This window comes from Culex quinquefasciatus, chromosome 2 (assembly GCF_015732765.1).
Source record: "Culex quinquefasciatus strain JHB chromosome 2, VPISU_Cqui_1.0_pri_paternal, whole genome shotgun sequence".
NCBI lineage: Eukaryota > Metazoa > Arthropoda > Insecta > Diptera > Culicidae > Culex > Culex quinquefasciatus.
In genome coordinates, this window is record NC_051862.1 from 184,199,470 (window position 1) to 184,221,042 (window position 21,573).

Here is a 21,573-nt window from a genome sequence, read left to right on the forward strand (position 1 = left end):
ATTGGTCTTACCAAAAACATGAAAAATAAGATTTGAAAATTTACAGTGTTTATCAAAAAAATTTGACGAATACGAATGTTTACAATAACATTAAGCATAATTAAAAAATATTGAAAAGTTTCTAAAATTTCTCAAAAAAATAAAAATTAATTAAATTATACTTACAAGGCTAGGTCTCATAATTTAAATGAAAAATGTGTTTTAACATGCATTTTACACGCGTCCAGTTGCTTTATATTCATAAGTTTTTGAATTATCGAGGTATCGACGAAATATTTTTTAGTGAAAAAATTTTTTTTGTCGAACTATACATTGGTTTATCATAAAAATTTATAATGTATTATTTAAGCAAAAAAAAGCAACACCCCGTATGTCTTCAATCAAAATAATGATCTACTTTTGGATGACTATGATTTAAGCAAAAAGTTGTAATTCAAAGCAAATGAAAAATATTTCAAAATAGCATTATTCATCTATTGATGAAAAATTATTAAGATCACGAAACACGCTAATTATGTTTAAATGGGTTTAAAATGGCTGGAAATGATTCAATTGTACACGGAGAAATGGTACGATTTTGAAAAACGTATCATGAAATTTGAACACTTTGTTCGTGGTTGGTGAACGCTTGTTCACGATTTTGGGAACTCTTTTTTCGCCGTGTACTGAAATATTTTTAATATTAAATCTTTTATTTCATATTCTTATAGAGTTTCGGAGTTCCTTTCAACTATGAGTTGTACTATTGTTCATATTGATGTAATTGCTTATGCTAGCAATAAATTTGGCAAAAGAAGGAAAAAAGCTATACATTAACAGAGAATAAAAACAAGATATGTGAACATAAGTTGCAAAAGCGATTTTTTTTGATCTAAAATGCCAAAAATTTAAATTTAAGTCTGGATAGAAATAATTGTATGCGTTGTTCCATATTTCAACCTTCGGACCATTAAACTAGTACATATTCAACCAACCGAACTTTTCTCAGCGGTTTTACTTTTGTATTTTTTTTGTATGCAATTTATTTATGAAATTGAATTACCGATTTTGTTTGCAAGGATAATCAGAGAAAATAATAAAAAAAACCTTGTTCTCTGTTGTTTTAAGGTATGAATTTTGCAATGGAATAATTCACTGCAATTTTTTATTATTATTAATTTTTAACCAAAATGATAAAGCGAATTTGGTATATGATGTGCTGTTCAAAGTTAAGGAATATTAAATCAATCAGAAATCTGGTAAAATGTTTCAAAACTCATAAAAACAATCGTCATGTGTCAAAAAAAAAAGAAAAATCAGTCAAGAATATAAAAAGATAAATTCCTGGTTCTCGAGATCTAAGATTTTTTTTGCTCTGAAAGCTGGATAGAAACACAGAAATAACTTTAAAAAAAATGTTCTTATTGAATAATTAAGCCTGAATTAATAGAAACACAAAAATCATTACTTATAAGATGGAATAAATAATTAAACTCTGTGAAATTGTCCATGTCGCTTCAACCGCTCTAATCACCAACCAAAATTTCACTTGCCCCAGCTGATGTCACTCAGACAGTGTCAAGACATCGTTTCGCGAGGCATCAGACGCCACCGCCAACGACGTCGGCACGAGGGAAGCGGAGAAAAAAACGATATGAAGAAGCCTGTTGATGTGCAATCGTAAACAGACTGTCCATCATCTGCTCTCCGTCTCATCTGTCAGTTCACCACGTCAGACGCGCTTGTTGAAATTTCGCGAATTTCTCCGTTCAAAGTAAAAAAAACACATTATCTTGATTTCGCCGTTGACGGCGGGATTTATCTAGCTGAACGGGAAGTTTGAGTTTTCGCCCTTCCTAGTAAATCTGGAAAAGGATTACTCAAAAAAAATAAAATCTTGTCGTCAAATTGTTCCATCAAAACGATAAATTGTTGTTTATCCCACTGTGACAGCTGCTTCCCCTTTTTGGTTCACGTGCGGCCCACCGCCTCATCTTGTAGACATCTTGTTCTGCCACTCCGGGTACACAAATTGTTTACAGCTTGTGCAAGTGCAAGTCCATTTACCGGTTCTGGACGTCACAAACACGCTTCGAGGCAATTTGCCCATAAAGTGCTACTCGGTTCAGCGTCACCGTTGTACTATCTTGACACATTTGTTATTTGAATTGCTTCACGTAGTCACGCAAACTGATCTGCTGCTAAATTTTTGAAACGTCAAATTGACGGTCGTGGCACGAGAGCACAACCGCAACGCAATGCTCACAACTGCATCGCGCTAAGCTTCGACCCAGCGTGCTCCAATTAGGTTAGTTAGATTCAGTGCCCTGAAGGTGGGTGGCAATCCGCAGCATCCACCTACGACATAACCCCCTCGTCTAACCAAGTTCTTCTTACTCAGTTTAGTTCAGCTGAACGCCGTCAGCTGACATCATCAACTTAATCATCTTCGTTCGTTCCTTCGTTTTCGTTGATTTGCTGCCAAGTTTTGGACGTATAACCGCGTAGTATTCTCAGGTTTCATCTTCGATTTTTATTATCCCGAAATTGAATTATTAGAACTTCACTCGGCAACTCGTCCATCTCCGGGCGAATAAATCATCCGTAACCAGATTGAACTAACCAATAAATCATTTTGCATCCCATCCACAACGAGGGAGTGGTAGCAAAACAAACAACTTGAGCAAATTTAATTCAATCAATCGATTCCATAAGTGGACACTGGCTGACTAACTGCGTGTAGCCGTCGTGTGCAACCAGCTTCCAAATCAACCGTTTTGTGGGGTCCTGTTCAAACCAACCGAGTTTGGTTTGTTTAGTGTGGATTTGACCTTGCCCCCTCGGAAATTGTTTACCAATTGAACGTTGACTTCAACCTCCCGTAGAAATGTTGCGTGATTGAGACGAGGCGTGAATAATTTGGCAATCGATATTAATAGCTTTTGGAGGACTTGTTGTGAGAATTCTAGAAGGTCGAATGATTTGTTTTTGATAGTAGTCCTACAAAGTTGATTCAAAATAAATTTTAAAGAAAACTGAACAACGCCTAAATTTATTATGGAAAATTCGATCGATTTTTTTTCTCGGTTTCAAATGTTTTCTATCATGTTATTTATTTTTTTTAACTTTACAGGTTGGTTTATTTCGAAAGTTTTTTTCGCCAATATTTATTCTGATGCTTGTTCACAGATCCATACTGGCTTATTTACATAAAATTGATTGTATTATTCATATTCATTTTTCATTAGAGGGGAAACACAGTGAAATTATTCAATACTGGATCAAATTGTTTAAGAAACAAGATTTGGGCCATTAAAAACAGATTTTTTTGGAACTTACATATATTCCAGAACCACTAAATTATTTGATTCAAACCAAAATTTCACAAAATTTCACAAGGTGCAGAAAAATAAAGTTTTATTTTTAATATTTTTTTCTATCAATATCAACAAAAATCAATCTATGCAATAATTAAAAAACAGATCACGGCAAAAAAAATGTATAACAATCATCCCAACAATGAGGAACATCCTCAAACTTTTGTGGTGATTTGTTTAAAGAAAGCACAAGGGCAACTTTTCTACTGAGATAATTATTTGCAATGGTTTGTTTTAGTCGTTTTCTGGCTATTTGTCTATAGTTAATCCATTTGAGGCCTAATTTTTCTCAATTTTCTTTTATGGGTAATGCAAAAATTTTAGACGTGATTCGAAAGTTTTGTTTTTTTTTTTTGGTTAAAATACAACACATCGCTGCTAATGTTTGCATAAATGTCCCATATGCAAAGTCAGCAAGCTAAGAAAAAAAAGAAAAACGCGTTTGAATGAAAAATATTTATTTTAAATCCATTTTACTGCTGTTTTACAACCATTGGATTTCAAAATATTTTAATACAGTCCAGACTCGAATATCCAAAGTTTCGATTATCCAAAGTTCGATTATCCGAAGGTATGTATGGGACTTCGGATAATCGAATCGCGATCATTTTTTTTTTCTTTTTTTCTATTTCTTGTTTTAAACATCAAATTCGAGTTCTGCGACCCCATTTTAGTTAAATTTAAATAGTTGATTTCTTATTAAATACTAAAATGATTTTTTTTTCGATATTTCGTCACCGCCATCTTGGATTTCAAAACAAAAATAAGACAGCGAAGTTTCGATTATCCGAAGTGAAATTTTCCTGAGGCCTTCGGATAATCGAGTCTGGACTGTATTGATGATTGGTTTTTTTTTTTTTGCGATAACAAAAGTTTTTGATGTACTGTACATCAGAATTTTACAAATATTTAAAATATTTTTAATCGTTCCTCAACATGCAAAAAATAATTTTAAACTCAGGAAAATTCAGATGTTTTTTGTTTAATTTTTCGGATTGAGCTAAAATTTTTAATAAATTTCATTGAAATAAAAAAAAAGTACAATTTATATTAATACAATTTTGCCTCCTTTCCTTTTCAAAATTTTTAAAAAACCCATTTTTAAATAAAAAAAAATATTGAATTTCCAGAAAACTTTATTTATATTTTGTTATACTCGTAAAAGATTGAGGTAGTAAAAAACAAAAATCAAGGTATCTCTGTATCTTTTGAAAAAAAATTTTGATCGATTTGGTGTCTTCGGTTGTAGGTATGGATAAGGACTACTCTGAAAAAATCGTTTTCAGTCATTTGCGAAAAACAACACTGTTTTTTTCTATTTTCTGATATGTTTTAAGGGATATCAAATGCCAACTTTTCTGAAATTTCCAGAATATTCGAGTTATAAATTTTTAAATAAATACTGATTTTTTATCAAAAAATCGCAATATTGGTCGCAAAAATTGTTTAACTTGATTTTTCGATGTGAAATCGAATTTGCAATAAAAAAATAATTTTGTGAAATTATGATAAATTGCACCGTCTTCAAGTTATATCCACTTTTGGAAACTTTTTTGAAAATAGTCGCAGTTTTTCGGTTTTTTTTAATTAGTACACATGTTTGCCCACTTTTGAAAAAATATTTTTGATAAGCTGAGAAAATTCTCTATATTTTGCTTTTTAAAACTTCGTTGATACGACCCATAGTTGCTGAAATATTGCCATGCTAAGATTTAATAACAGGAAAATTGATGTTTTCTTAGTCTCACCCAAACAATCCACCATTTTCTAATGTCGGTATCTCAGCAACTAATGGTTCGATTTGCAATGTTAGAGTATGAAATATTCGTGAAATTTTACGATTTTTTCGAAAACAACATTTTCTTTTTTTCATATCAGGGCTAATATTTGAAATGGGCGTAATATTGGATGTTTGGCCTATTTGAAATGTTAATATTGATTTAAAAAAATAGAAAATATTGTTTTCAAAAGATCGGAAAATTTCACAAATGGTTCATCTTTTAACACTGAAAATCAGACCATTAGTTGCTGAGATAACGACATTACAAAATGGTGGGTTGTTTGGGTGAGACTTAGAAAACATCATTTTTTCTGTTTTTAAATCTTGCCTTGCAATATCTCAGCAACTAAAGGTCATATCAACAAAATTCAAAAAAGAAAAAAATAGAGAATTTCTCAGCCTTTCGAAAATATTTTTTCAAAAGTGGGCAAACATGGGCACTCATTTAAAAAAATAAAAAACTGCGACTATTGTTAAAAACTTTAACTAAAAATGGCTAAACCTTGAAAACAGTGCACTTTATCAAAATTTCACTTAATCACTTTTTGCCTTCCTCACGTTACTGAGGAAAGGCTATAAAATCACTCGAAAAATGAACTTCTCAATTAGACCTCCTAGACCCACCTTCATGTATACCTATCGACTCAGAATCAAATTCTGAGCAAATGTCTGTGTGTGTGGTGGGATGTTGATCAAAAAATTGTCACTCGATTATCTCGACATTGGCTGAACCGGTTTTGTCCGTTTTGGTGTCATTCGATCCGTCTTGAGGTCCCATAAGTCGCTATTAAAAATTATACAGTTAAGTTAAGTACTTCAAAAGTTATGCTAAAAAAACGATTTTAGCAAAAGTCCAGAAGATTGTAAAAAGGGTGGTTTTTGTAAGAAAACCCGTCATGCTATACATTTTCAGAAAGGTATTTAAAAGACCTTTCCAACGCGTCCAAGACATTGAAGATCTGACAAATCTATCAAAAGTTATAAGCACTTAAGTGTAACATACGCACTTTTTCGAGGCCGGATCTTAGATATTTTGATGAAAATGCTGTCCGGATCTCTCATGCGACCTATCGTAGGATGGGTATTCAAAAGACCTTTCTAACGCGTCCAAAACATTGAAGATCTGACAACCCTATCAAAAGTTATAAGCACTTGAGTGTTATTTACGCACTTTTTGCATTTTGGATATTACCCTTTAAATGTGAGGAAGGCGCCAACCACCTAAGGGTGGATTAAGTAACGTTTTTATTAAAAATTCAATTTTACATCGAAAAATTAAATTGTTAAATTTTTGCGACCTATATTTCGATTTTTTGAAATTGAATTCTTTGTATTGAAAAAATTCATAACTCGGTGAAAGATTTTTTGCATGTCATATCATAATATCAGAAAAAATAGTGTTTTTCTTTTGCAAATCATGTTCTAGTGACAAAAAGTGAAATTTAAAATCACAAAAAATACCTTTACCTTGAATGCTTCTCCACCATCTCACACTTTCAAAACGAGCTGAAACCCCTTGTCAACGTATTGGACAAGCAGCGCACAAAACTTCGCAATACTTCACAGCAATAATCCGACCAGTTAATTGCACTTTCACCGGCAGAGCACCGTGAAACGTCAAGAGCTTCTTGTTTCATTTTACTTTTGCTGTTCGCCACTACGAGCAGTGAGCGAAATTGACGTATTTCGTAAGGAGTTGTGGGTCAATGATGGCAGCTTTTGGTGAGATATCAGAAGTTTTGATGTATTTCTACGATTTATTTCTAGTTGTTTAAGTTGAAGTGAAATTTATTGATCACAGAAATTAGAGCAAGCCATTCTAAGTTCGTTATTAATGGGCCATAAACTGTCAGATGAGTAAACAATCAACTTGATGAATATTGACTCAAGTGAAGATGAAATTGAGATAAGTGTCAACAAAACCAGCATTAGAAATGCATTCAAGCTGATTTTATCGGCTATTACAAAAGTTGTTATTGCCTTCCAAAATGCAATATAATATCTCATCCAGCAAATTTCGCACCACAGCATGACTTGTTGATTCAAAAGCTGATAACGATCGCTCCGATTGGTGGCGAAAATCAACAGTCATCTTGCTTAAGCGGTGCCAAATTATTCCCTCGGAACAAATTCTAATGGTTCAATTTGGAATTGCAATAGACGCTACGACTATGGAATTGAGAATCGCACGTTTTGTCCCATCAGTTTGGCCCGCCAGACATCACAGTCATAGTCAAAGTCAAAGTCAAGAAGACGCGTTTTCAAGTGTAAGGATTCTTTGGGGTAGAGCGACATTTATGGCAACAAGTTTCAAAAACGTTAAAAAGTACAATTTAATTCAAAAAATGTCTTAGTGTAGTAAAAATAATAATAATAATAATAATTTGAAAACAATTTCAACCTTTTTGATTTTTTGGCAGCAATTGGCAAATAACACAACTGGAGGGTGACACGTTTGGCACGTTGTTGACGAGGCAGAAATGTTAATTTGATATGGGAACGTGATAAAATTTCCGATCAAATCGATTACACTTTGGAGCTGAGTGCAAGCTTTCATGCTATGAAACAAAAATATAAAAATATCAAGCTTATCAGTTGACGAATGAAAGAAGTGATTGTAAGAACTCGTCGTTTTAAAATAAATTACGGGAAAAACATTAAAAGGTAATTTAAATTATAAAGAAGTTTAGCGATATTAAAAAAGTCACTTTGCTTTCATTTGAACGTTATTTCACCCAAGCAAAAAAAAACTCGTCCTTTTTCGGATTTTTGCTTAGGATAACAGTCAAATTTTTTTATTTTGTGGTGTCATTTTGGATTGAGCAATTTACTTTTTTCATGACTTTTTGTTAATTTATGTTAACAGCATAGGGAATTCCAAAGAAAATCAGTTATTCAATCATTTAGCACTTGTGTCAAAAAGTAATACTTTTCGATACAGTTTTGGAGTTTTACACATTTGATGGCAAATAACATTTAAGTGTGGAGAAAACTTTTCACTGGAAAATCCTACTTAAAGAATGTTTTACGGAATTGCCATATTTTCTTTTAATTTTTTATCATATTTTCTTTTAATTTTTTTTTTTCAAATTTAATCCTAGAAAAAAACGCCACTCAACTCCAAACAAGCCACCAAACGCCACTTCTAGAGAGAGAACGTGGTACCTTGAACGTTTTTCTGTGTTTGGGTTTAGAGCGGGAATCGATTTTCAACCTAGCCGACAATGTTTTTTTTTTGTTGTTGTCGTTCTTTCTTTCCTTCCTGAATTTGGCCCCACTTTTCACTCGCTCGTGGCGCCCTCCTTTCCTGCGATATTTTTGATTTCTTCTTAGCCTTGTGCGCGCGCCCTCGCCGACGACCATATGGTTCAAGGTTGACACCCTTCCTTCGTGCGGTTTCGTGCCGTCGACGACTTTGAGGACGTCGTGGGTTCCTTTGATCCTTGACGCCCACCCACCACGTGGGTGTGAATCTGTTGGGTTTTTGTGGGTGATGAGAGGCAAAACCCGGGCCGAATAGAATGCATTATTAATATTTTTTTTCGGATGTTTGGGTGCGCTTGTCACTTTTTGGGGACTTTTTAATAACGCTTGGATATTGGAATTTGATTTGCTCAAAATGGACAGTTTCAGGATTGAGGGTGACATCATTGATCCCAGCTCTCAATTCAATGCTTCTGAAAAAAAGTAATCCTAATCATCACACTGCTAAAGAATTATGGCTTGTTATTGAATAAATCTTTGTTTTCTAAATGTCCTTATGGGACCATCCACAAACCACGTGGACACTTTTTTGGAAATCTCAACCCCCTCCCCCCTTCGTGGACAATTTTTCATACATGGGGGAGAGGTGTATCTACTGGATACACAACTTCTATAATAGTGGCTTTGGTTATGGACGCTCCCTTGAAAAGTTATTCATAAATGTTTGATTCTGTGGTGTACAAGTAAACTATGGACAAACAATACTTTTTCGCTCGTAGGCTGCCATTTACACCAAAACTAATATTTCTTCAATTTTTTTTTCAACGTTCCATAGGGATTGAGTTGGGCTACAATGTTCTTTCATTAGGTTTGACCAAAGTTTAGAATTTACACAAAATCCAGGGTTGTCTCATTGTTCCCCACACATTTTAGCTCATGGGTAACAATGAGACATCTTGATTTTTCTTCATTAAACATTTCAAAATCCATGTAAATCTTTCAAAACATGAATTGAAAGTGATTTTTGGCATATTTAAAGAGTGTTAACTTCATTTAACCAAACATACAATGCTATTTGGTATAAATATATGGATTTTACAAAATTGTTCTAAAATGTTCCAGGCAAGTCACCTGTTATGGAACAATACAAAACAAGAAAAGTATTGATTTTCGTAGAGTGTCTCATTGTTCCCAAGCAGTCTCATAGTTCCTGCTAAGTGCGTCTACAATGAGATAGTTGAATAACTCTGACTGTAAATGTCGGATCGATCTCATATTTTGGTCAATGTTAGAACACACTAAAAGAAAGAAAATGCAACAAAACGCTCATTAACATGCTGATGATTTTTTTTTTAAATCCTTGAAAGTTGAAAACCAAAAGTGTCTCATTGATGACTACCCTACCCTACAAAATTCTACGACTTTTGGTCGTGACGATACTAGGGTGGTCCTAAATTTTCTCAGTTTTTTTAATCTATCTCCGCACCCTGATGAGATAGGGACATACTTTATTCGGCAGTTTTGTAGTGCTAACCATTCTGAACATCTTTGCTCAAGACACCAAATTTCTATCTCTTAAGCTATTCATTCTACAGCATTTTATATAAAATGTGCTAGGGTTCAATCTGTGTCAATCGTTTCTGACCTGAAATCCTTTGCTTTTTGTCGTACTTATATACATTATCAGAGTGTGTCAAGAAAGCACGACAAGATTAAACCTTTTTTCATATGAAAAGTAACAAAAATGCACAGATTTTTTTCCGATTTTTATTGAATATCTCAGGAAATGATATTTTGGCCCAGAACACACGTGCGACAAGATAGCACGACGGCATTGATTTTTTAGATTTCTGTCAAAAATACTATTTTTTTGTAACGATTCAACAATAAAACTCTATTGCATCAATAAGAATAAGATTGCTAGGAATCAGCAAAATACTCAGCAATGTAAACAAAATAATGTTTTTATATTTTTTATTGATATAAAATACAAGCAAAAATCAAAAATATTTTGTTCAAGTTTAATGTCATAAATATACGTGAATATAATGTTAAGTATTTTTTCTAATAAATAAAATTTAATTGAAAATATTTTAGGCACAAGGCATTGTGAATCTGTAAACGATAATTTCAACAAATTTTCCTTTAAAGCCAAAGTAATGCTGAAGCATGCCGAATAATCATTTTAATGCTTTAAAGTTATTATAGATAACTAAGTATACAACTGTGCATCAATTTCCACAACCAATTCTGAATTTTAGACCAAAATTTGTTTTTTTTTTTTCAAATCCAGGAATTCCCGGGACAAAATATAAAAAAATCCCGGGATTCGGGAATTCCCGGAACGGACGCACTAATTGCTTCATATATTTCAAACTTTATATCTATCAAAACTTGTACTTTCCATCTCTTATAATAAGGCTGGTACAAATTTGATTAGATTTTAAAATTGTCATGCGATGAGTTTAAACATAATAAAGTAGTTTTGGCAGTTCATTAACAAAATTTATAACTTCACACCACTCTTCCTTATCCTCCTTTAAAAATTCCTCAAAAATCAGGGGACAGAACAAACTCTTGTTGAAATTTTAGATATTCACACACAAAAATACCATGGATTCCCCACAAAAAATGCAAGGAAAAAACAAAAGTGCTCGGATCGGGCCGAAATAATTAGACTCATGTTAGGGTGGTCAAAAAATCAGCCATTTCGATTCAGATATATAATCATTCTGAATTTTTTTATTATCAACATAACTGTAATACTAAAAACTTATTTTTTTAATTTATCAATTTGGAAGTTGGGCTTGGAGCTAAAAAAAAGTTTCTTTTTTCATCCATTTTTTTTATTTGTCATAAGTTCTTTACAAATATTTCAATAACAGTTATTACTTCCAAGTAGCAAAAAGTTTCAGGAGTTCTACAAGCACTCTTTAAAATTCCACAGCATAGCAGATTGGACCGTTGCAGGATATAATTCTCTTCAAAACTTCTTCAGGAATGCTGTACTTTTTGACACTTGGGCTGTTTTATTCAATTCCTCATACAGTAAATCATAATGCATGGCTTTTAAAAAAATTAATTCTAAACCTTCTTATTAGACAAGTGTCCTTGAAAACTGAAGTCACTATTTGTTCTGTCAGTTTCCGAAGCCTTTGGCCGTATATTTTGCATATTTGCCATCAGCAACTGAAACTAAAGGTTAGCGCAAAACTCGCCACCGACTCCAAGAATAAAACACATAAACTATTCGGCAACCGGCCGAGGAAACGTGACTTTCGGACTTGCCAACCGGTGGTGGTGGTGACCAGGAAGCCAATAATTTGTACGACGTATGGAAAGCAGTAACTTTCGGCGTGGCACACAATAAGAAGAACCGTCGAACTCGACTGTTGGTTTGCTAAAGTGCGGCTAGGGTACTCGCGTTTAGTTTTGACATAAAAAAAAACAAAATTAAACCTTTTTTAATGCACATTAAGTTTACAGACAACTCAAGTTTAACGATGTGGAACAAAAGGAAAGCAGAAATAGTCAAAACAAATAAAAGACCTTAAATCAAGATAAGACCATTATAAAGATAAGTGCCTTTATACACATATGAATGAATTGTGCACAAGAAGAAAGCTCAAACCGGGCCAAGAAGCCAAAAAGCAGGTATCAAGTCCAAACATATACAAGAAACACACGTAAAGCAGGAACCAAAAAAAATGCCAAACACAAATACACTGCAAAGCAGCTATCATTCGTTTGAGTGTAGTGTAAAGTGCAAACAACCAGTTGCCAGCTGGGGGAAGTGTGTGCGGGATTTTTGGATCGAAGAAAGCAAATTTTTTGCACAAACTGCTTCCGCGTTCTTCTATGCGAGAAAGGTATAATTTTATTTGGCCACATCGCCTGGAGGGGCGAATCAATATTTGGGGAGAAATTATCACCGAGTAAGCGTAATAACAGAATAGTCCACAAAGGTGCAAATAAAATGGATCAAATGCTTTCGTAAATTAGTTTAAATTGAAAGAGATGACACTATATGAATGGAGCACATTGAATGAATCGAACGTTTATTGTTATTTTTTAAAGCAAAATTGGCATTAAAATTGTATGTTTCCAGCGATAAGCCCGTTTTTTTTTTTTTTTTTTATTAAAGCGCAGACAATTCAAATGATTATTTTTTGTTGTTCTTTTTATACAGCGATTCCCCACGAAAACAGCATGGAAAAAAACAAAAGTGCTCGGATCGGGTTCAAAATTTATTGGGTACCAAAATTTTCGTAATTAAAAGACGCAACTTTTGGTACCCAGACATGTATAGGTCATCGCTGAAATTTTAAAGTTATCGCAGTTTTAGTGAAAAAAGTTGATTTTTTGCCGATTTCGTCAATCTCCGGTTTTTGCGCGTGGCGCGTCGAAAAACACGGATTTTATTTTCAAAAAATCATATCTCGGAATCCTGTTAATGAACTTCTCCCATTTTTCTGTATATTATGTAAAAATGTCCGGAGAATCCGATAAAAATATTTCCAGACATAGGCTCTTTGGTCCAGACACCGTCAAAACGGCATTTTAAAGTTTCATACGCACTTTTCATATGTTAGGCTAGATTTTCCAAACTTTTTACTATTTTTCATTGAAAGGCCAACTTATCACCTTTCATTTGCGTGTAAGACAGTTGAAATCGGTTGAAATGGCGAGGAGTTATGATTAAAAAAAAAGTGGTTTTTGCGAAAATCGAAGAAAACGGCAATTTTCAGACCACCCTAACACGGCATAGGTCACCCTAATGGCCAAACAAAAAAAACGGGTCTAATTATTTCGGCCAGGGAACCCCCAGAAAATTTTGAACCCGATTTGAGCACTTTTGTTTTTTTCCATGCTGTTTTCGTGGGGAATTGCTGTATATATTTAGGCCGTTGCAAATATTTTTCAAATTTTATGTCACCCCCCCCCCCTCACCCCCTCTTCAAAGTTAGCCTGAATAATCAGGGGGCAAAAAATTTTTTTTTTCGAAAAACTTCAAAATTTGATTGAACATTAAAGTTTAATCAACTGAAAACCAGTTGAAATGCATTTTCCCGCGTTTATAATCATATGTAGCATGTTTGAACTTCTTTGGAAAGATTTTAAATTTTCATGAAATACCAGTATACAGTCCCACGAAAAGTTTTTTTTCCGAAAAAAAATCCCGTCAATACCTCGATATTTTCTAAACTAATGATTGGAAAGCAACTGTTCGCCTGTAAAATGTAAACATATTATTCTTAGTTTTTTTTACTCTAAAATGTAATCCTACAAAGTTAGAAAAAAAACACGTAATTTTAAAATAAAAATTTTTGTTCTGAATGAAAAAAATGACCCTTCTGGGATATTTCTGATTCGAAAGGTACTTTAAATTTCCCATAAAATGACATGTCTCACGATTTTTGACAGTTGAGTAACGGGAAATGGCAGCGATTTTTTAACTTTTTTCGATGAAAAATACGTTTTTTCGGAATTTTGAGTACGCCATCAACTCGGGCGTCTAATTTTAGACAAAAGTCTCTTTGACACCAAATTTCTATCTCTTCACGGTTGCGAGCTAAAAATCACTGAAAAACGTGTCTTAGTAAAAAAAAACCAGAAAAATGAAAGGGGTCGTACCGCCCCACCGTCACGAGATATCGAAAAATGGACCAATGGACTCAAATTCGTGATCAGGGACCAAAATTACCCCTTAGAGGTTTTTGATAATATATTCGTTTAACCATATTATATAAAAAAATCGAAAATATCAGAAAATTTCGAAAATGTTTAACTTTTAAATTCAATTTACAAAAAAATCGTGATCTTTTCATCGATCACCTGTAAAAAAAAGTAGTTCACCGTTGAACTTTTAACTCAGATAGTTTATGAGCATTGAATTCATCATTGCAGAGAATTTTAACATTTCTTTTGAACTCCAAAATTTGGATTTGTGACACTAGGGGTGTCATTTAGATTAGATTTGCATTAAGCTTAAGAAATAAGAAGATCTTATTATTATTTTATTGCCTGTTTTAGATTGAACTTAGTTGCAATCGTAAATCAATTGTTTTTATGTAAATTATTCAATAATAGCAGTGAAATAAGTTGAAAGCAAAGTAATTTTCAAAATATTTTTAAAAGCTCGCAAAATTGTCATTAGTTTTTATATTTGGAACGGTGTTTTTGCTTGAACGTCCTTAACATGAAAATACTTGAAAAATCGAAAATTTAAATATTGAATGAGAATTTCGGGACATAATGAATAATCTTTGATTGAGCCACACGACAAAATAACGATGGTAAATTCACACCTCCAAATCATCAACTCACCATTTTCAAATTTTATGTATCGTGTTCGTTGAGATTTGAAGATTAGTTTTGAAGATTTTTTTAATTTTTGTTTTTTTTTTTTCTATAAAAGAAAACCAACGAAAATTAACGTTTAATATAATTTAATGGATAGATTAACAAATCTAGACTTTTGTTATTAGGTCCCATAAACATATGAAGCACAATCGATTAGAGGAAAAGTATAGAAATTTATGTAAACACAAAAACAATAATTTGGGAGTAATTTTACGAAAAAATGTGAACTTTATGAAAAATCAAACATTTTTTTGGAACAAAATCTGCCATTACTTTTTTTAATGTTACCATCATTTCTTGAGGATTTTTTTTTTTTTGGAGAGGACCAATAAACAAAATCTAAAGTTTTTGCTTGTGTTTTTTGAAACCGCCTTGAGTCAGGGGTATTAAAAAACGCCCAAAAACCAAAACCTGAAATTTTGGTTTATTGAACCATTTAAAAAAAACTCCAGATTTTTTGTTTACAATCAAAATAACAAACTCAAATTTATGATACTGCGAAGTAAACCCATCAGCAAACCATGTCTCCTGCTAAGCAATCCCAGATTACAGTGCTAATTCCTCCCAGCAATTGATTGACTTCAATACACGAGGCTATGAACGATAATCGTTCGTGCTTTTATCATGTAGCCGAAGGTTGCGAATATGCTAGAAACAAAATCCCACTTATCGCATTGTGACTCACAAATATTATGGCGTAAAATGTAAACAACGGGTTGAAATGTTTGCTTTTCGATAAACGTAATTTCTCGAATGTGGTTTCGCTCTGAAATTCTTCTAAGGTTCTAACTGGAAGTTCTGTTATCAGTAACAATTGCTTTCAAGTGGTGATCGAAGAAGTTTCGTAACGTTCCGGGTTCACCCCATGGTTCACAGACACGAAGCCTTAACCAAGGCGATAGCTACGAGCGCGTTATCAACTACAACCCGAAATTATCATCGTCGTTTTTCCCAACTCATCGTGGCAATCATCATTCCTCGACGAGTCGTCACGCACTCGGTAATTATTAGGAATTCCGGAGCTACTCACCAGAACAGTATTCGCAGCGAGTTGGCTATGAGCAGTGCCAGGCAGACGTGCAGCGAGAAACCCTCCGGATCCTGCGTTTGCTTGATCTGCTTGTACTGGGGCACGTACGGGAGCACTCCGCCGACGACCATGAAGGCCGCGGACACGTACCCGACGACGTGGCCCACCGTCAGGCCCAGCTCGTCGTTGATGATCCAATCCATGGCGGCTGGTTCTGCTGGATGCTGCTGCTGACGGTAGTTCTCTAGTTCTGGGGTCTAGCGGTACTAGACAGCTATCCCATCGGAGCACGAACGCCAGCCAGCTGGATGTGCCGCAACTTGAACAAACACGACACCGTAGACCTTGGCCAAACCAAACACAAAACACACTCGGAACGCTCGCTTTGTGATCACTGTCCGTGCACTCCCCCGACGATCATCTTGATCTCTAGCCACGAACACAAAAACAACCTCTCCAACTCAGGGAACGAAAACAAGATAAGAAACACTAAATTACACCAATAAAGGCAAATTGTAGACACGACTTTGAGCGGCTTCTTCTTCCACTGAACTGCTCTACTCTCTACACTGATTCTATTCGCGAAACCTTCACTCTCCTCGTCTACGATTAATCCTTCTTTCCCTTTCTCAATCGTTCATCCGGTTAAATATATACACATTTCCCTTTCTCAACACTTCAATCCAGCAGAAAAAAAACACACACACAATTCATTGAACTCTGATGCTGTTCTCGGCGAACTCTTTCATCGCCCCTTGCTTTCAATCAATTTTGCCATCTTTGTTGCTTCTTTCCTTCTAGATTATCTCGCAAAAAAAAAAATCCTCCAATTCTTCCTCAAACGCTCGCCCAAGATCCGCTCACGCTCGTCTCCCCAAATCCGACTGCATTCTCGAGTCACGGCGATTCACTGCAAACTAAATTCACCAAACTATTTTTACGCACCAAGCAATAATATTCTGCACGAATTTTCCCCTCGAACTCTGTGTGTGTTATGATGTCTCGTCGACGCTTTTCTTTTGACACTTTTCACGCGCTCACGCTCGCCTCTCTCTCGGGGTTTGTTCTAATGCTTCCTCTTCTACTGGTGCTGTTTTTAGTTTACTGCATCATCGAAGCAGCCGTCCTCGTCGTCACTGCCGTTTGGCTAGAACTCTGTTTGCCGTCTGACGCGAGTCTCCTCGCCACTACTGGATGACTAGTTGCGGCCGCAGTGGATTGCGAAGTGAGTGAGCGTGAGTGAGTGTGGCGAGTTCTCTCTTGAATGACTTTTGGTAGCAGAGGTTTTGTGTTTTTTTTTTTTTGTTTGTGCAAATGTCAATAATGTAAAATGGATGGTTGTATTGGTGAGAGGGTCGCTTTTTGTTTACTGTTCGGCAAACTGAAGGGTGACAGCTGTCACGGCTTGTAAACAGTACTAGAATGGAGGGGGAGTTTTGAAGCGTTGCAACGGGTTTGATATTTTTTTGTGATTTTTCATGGAATCGTATACAACAGTTTATATATTTTAAAAATAATATTGTACGATCAGTTCCTTTCTGAACTCGGTCGTTGTAGCAAAATGTAGTATTTATTTCTTTTTTTGTTTTTAGAGTTTTAGAGGCAAATAACAAAAAAAAAATAAACATTGAAATAACAAGCCATAATTTCAATAATTGCATGGAAAAAGTGTTTTAAAATGCATTTTATACTACTATACAGATATTTTGCAATCATAAGTTTTCAAAAAATGTAAGATTTGGCAAAAACAAAAATTTTAGAGAAAAATAACATTTTGCGGAAATAAACACTAAACACAAACATTTCAATGATTTTTAGTTCAACCCAAACATGCTTAAAATGGGTTTAAACGCATTTAAAATTGATTTAAGCTGATTGCGCATCAAATTCCATTGAAATTTTGAAGTTTTTAGAAATAAAGTTTTTTGCCCCCTGATTTCTCGGGCCAACTTTGAAGAGGGGGAGAGACAGAAACTTTAAATAAAATTCGTACCAGCCTTATCAAGCGAAATGGAAATTTGTATGAATTTTCTATTAAAGTAACCCATAAATTCGCAAAAATACCGTATTTTTCTGCAAAATACACTCAAACCCCGGGTTTGACACCAACTGTTGTCAATCTGTTGCCAAACGTTTGTTTTGATAGAGTGCATGAGCGCCGTGTAAAAAGTGACAGTTCGTCACTTTTTAGTTTGCCTTTGACCAACTACTGGGGTACAAACTAAGAAAAAGTCAAGCGAAAAAGTGACCAACCTCCGGGGGTTACGTGTACATATTTCTAGCAAAAAAATGTATTTAATTTGGCCAATGTCAAAGTGTAAACACCAACGGACATGAGAAGGATAGACTTTTTGTTTACACTTTGACATTGGCCCATTGATTTGCTTGATTTTTTTTTCATTATTAGCAAATCGGCGCTGTAGTGTTAACTTGTAGTAGGTCGCTTTTAGACGTTCCGAGAAGTGCCCAAGTTCCGAGTTATAACAGTTGTCAACATCAATTTTAAGTGTGTGTCAAGACAGCACGACAAGATTCTTTTATATGAAAAGTGACAAAAAAGCTCGGAGTTTTTTCGATTTTTATTGAATATCTCAGGATTGATATCGAATTTTGGGGATCTGTGAATGTCATAATGTGAGGCATTGTGAGCTGCACAAAATGGCGTTCTAAATTCAATTGGGCCCAAAATTCACGTACGGTACGACAAGTTAACACGACAGCGACAAAATCGGTATCTAAAGTAGTGAAATTTTGAGCAGATTTTTTTTTAATTTTATAACATTCATTAAACAGTGTAATATAGGAAAATACTAAAACTTTACTCACTAGTAATTTTGACCCAAACACTCTACTAAAAAAATTTTGTTATATACACAAATTTTCAGAAATAGCCTTGTCAAACGAAGCGATAGCTTGCAATTTTTTTATGTTTTTTTTTATAAAACATACTTATATGTTATATAAAGTGCAATTCACCATGCATTAGTCATCATGAAGATAATGAAGGATCCTTAAGAGGTTACACGTAAGTTAAATTAGCCATAAATTGAGTTTTTTTTTTTCAAATTACCCAAATGACTGATATATAATTACTACTAAGAAATAATTTAAAAATATTTTTTCAAGATAGTTGATCATAATAAATGTTTATTGCTATTTCATGTAATTCTTTTTCAAATTGCATATAACTTGTATCAAACATTGTATGCAACTTTATATGAGATTTTCAGCAGTACTAGAAGCGAGCCGAAAAGTGACAGAATGATGTAAACATAAAAGTTCAGGCAAGTCTAGGAGCAAGTTGTATGAATTTGTTCAAAGATATTTTGTTAAAAACAACTTAGAAAGCAGGTAAATTTGAAATACTTCCATTAAGAATCGGCTTTTGCATCAATCACTCACTGAGCTTAATGTTATGACAAGGTTCTGGGTGTTATTTTTGTTTCGCCGGCTTTTGCCTGTTTGCATAACATGAAGACGATCAGTTTCAAAACATGGTAAATTGCCAATTCAGATATGTATGAGAAAGTCGTAAGTTGTTGTGAATTGAGTCAATGTTATGGAAATGCATCTGACCATTTCTAGTTTTTTTTTGATAAGGTCCTATAAAAATATCTGGAGTTTTTTTTTTTTGAAAAGGTCCAATAAACCAAATTTCCAGTTTTTGCTTTTATGATGTTTTTGAAACCGCCTTGAGTCAGGGGTATTAAAAAACACCCAAAAAGCAAAAACTGAAAATTTGGTTTATTGGACCTTTTTTTTTAAAAAAAACCCAGATATGAAACACAAAAGCTTAAAGGATCTGTAAAAAAAAACTCTAGATTTCTAGATCACATTTTCTTAGGGTTTTATTCACATAGGAAACATAGTATAGGATATGGTTTGAAATTAAAAAAAAAATCGAATTGTACAAAGATTTAAAAAAAATTCACAGAAGATTATTCAATGATGTTTATTTTTTTAATAAATAATGTTAGTTTGTATGACATTTGGTCGGGGTGTGAGATTGTAATTATTTTTAAGATATTTAGCAGTTTCTAAGGTTCTTTCAATTAAACTTAATTTTGTTCAAAGGGCTGTTTAAAGGACATCTTGAGAAAACTTCGCTTACAAAAATCATGCTCCTTGAACATATCCTGTCATTTTGGCAGCCAATATATTTGTTTTTTTAAATTGCCTTTTTCAAGCTACACAGTTGGATGACTTTTGTTGACTATGTCCTTCACAGAAAAAAATCAATTCTCGTAATCGTGAATTAAGTTCACGAATGTGAGAACCACGAAGGAATTTATTCATGATTATGGTGCATTTGCACTATAAACGTGAATATATTCCTTCGTGGTTCTCGCATTCGTGAATTTAATTCACGATTTCGAGAATTGTTTTTTTTTTCAGTGTTGTAATTTGGCATAATCTAGTTTCGTTTAACCCTATGTAATCCTTTCTAAGAGTAAAGGTAGAGTAATTCATCAAATTCTACCATATTTTGAGAAAATTTTGGTAAACTATCGGGAAGCATAAGGAACAAGACTATCTTAGAAAAATCCTTGGTGAAAACTTTTTCGATGTCATTTAAATTATTGTTATTTAGAAATTACGAGAGTTTAAGTTTCTTTTTGAAAATGAAAATTGCTGTAATTTTTATTGTAGAACCTTGAAAGTTACGGACCTTAAATTTAATATAAATTCTTTTTAATGGTGTACATCACTCAGAGCTTTTCACACAAAGATTAATGTTACACACATATTATTCCTGCTTCAGTCTATTTGACGTATATTGTGCTTATATTTATATCAAAATAGTCGTGATGCTTCATCGAAAATCAGACACACTTTATTGACCACTAAGTTGCCTTTGAATTAATCCTTACATTGCGTGATTCAAAGCAACTAACACCTTTCTCTTGTTCTATTCCCAAGACACAATATAGTAAGGCGTTATTCAAATGAGTTTATTTTGAGAATCTGAATGGTCTACTCCACCCACAAATGACGTCAGAACCTTTAATGCATCATAATTAAACAAACCCACCCTCAAGAATTAAGGTTTATTTTCGTATTTCCCTATTTCCAGCACAATGTCCTTGCTTGTACTGCGCCCTCTGCTGGTGCGGAACCAACGATTCTCGCAGCTCTCGATGCTGCGCGGCCTGTCGTCACTTCCGCAGCAGGTCCGCACCTATGCTACGGCTCAGCGGAAGAGCGCTTCCACAACGTCCCTATCTGCCAGCACCGATCGTACGGACGTCTCGACGGATGTCCGTCCGATGGGAGAGCGCGTCAAGGAAAACACCAAAACTGCCAGCTATTTGGGAATTATTTTGGTCGGGGTTGGCGTTACGGCCACCTTGTTCTATTACACCTTCCGGGAGTTGTTCTCTTCGAACAGTCCGAACAATATCTACACGGAGGCGCTCGATCGGGTCAAAAACGAGAACCCGGTCAAGGATGCGCTGGGAGCGCCGATCAAGGGATTTGGCGAGGAAAGCCGGCGTGGCAGAAGGACACACGTAGCTCACACGAGCTACATCAGGGACGGAGTACAGTACATTAGGATGCAGTTCTACGTGCAAGGGATTCGTAACAAAGCGACGGTGCATTTGGAGAAGAAGATGAACGAGTCCGGCGACTACGAGTATCGATATCTGTTCGTACAGCTGGACTACTACCCGCACACCACGGTCATCATCGAAGACAACCGACTTCAGCAGGACATCCCCAAGCCTGGTAGCGCTCTAGAACCAATTTTATAACTTTGCAAAATTTCTACCAAGCTTCATGTTATGTTTGTAAATAAAATGTGTTCAAAGTCCACAGGAATTTCTTTCCATACAAAAACC

The 21,573-nt window shown here is 34.6% G+C and overlaps 2 protein-coding genes across 3 annotated transcripts in view; one reads left to right on the top strand and one right to left on the bottom strand.

Moving 5' to 3' along the window:
* The window catches only part of LOC6040864 (solute carrier family 66 member 2), a 47,765-nt gene extending 30,755 nt beyond the window's left edge, over positions 1 to 17,010 (bottom strand). Inside the window, exon 1 of one of the 2 annotated variants that reach the window (XM_038252445.1) lies at positions 15,734 to 17,010. In XM_038252445.1, the coding sequence (XP_038108373.1) occupies positions 15,734 to 15,936 (203 nt within the window). In that variant the 5' untranslated portion in view covers positions 15,937 to 17,010. The remainder of the gene's footprint in view (positions 1 to 15,733) is intronic. The other variant, XM_038252446.1, reaches the window with a different exon arrangement.
* Positions 17,011 to 18,989: 1,979 nt separating this feature from the next.
* On the top strand, positions 18,990 to 21,545 carry LOC6040865 (mitochondrial import inner membrane translocase subunit Tim21). The gene is made up of 2 exons (XM_001850143.2): positions 18,990 to 19,084; positions 20,808 to 21,545. The coding sequence occupies exon 2, from the start codon at positions 20,812 to 20,814 to the stop codon at positions 21,484 to 21,486; it is 675 nt and encodes a 224-aa protein (XP_001850195.2). The 5' UTR covers positions 18,990 to 19,084; positions 20,808 to 20,811; the 3' UTR covers positions 21,487 to 21,545.
* Positions 21,546 to 21,573: the final 28 nt, after the last annotated feature.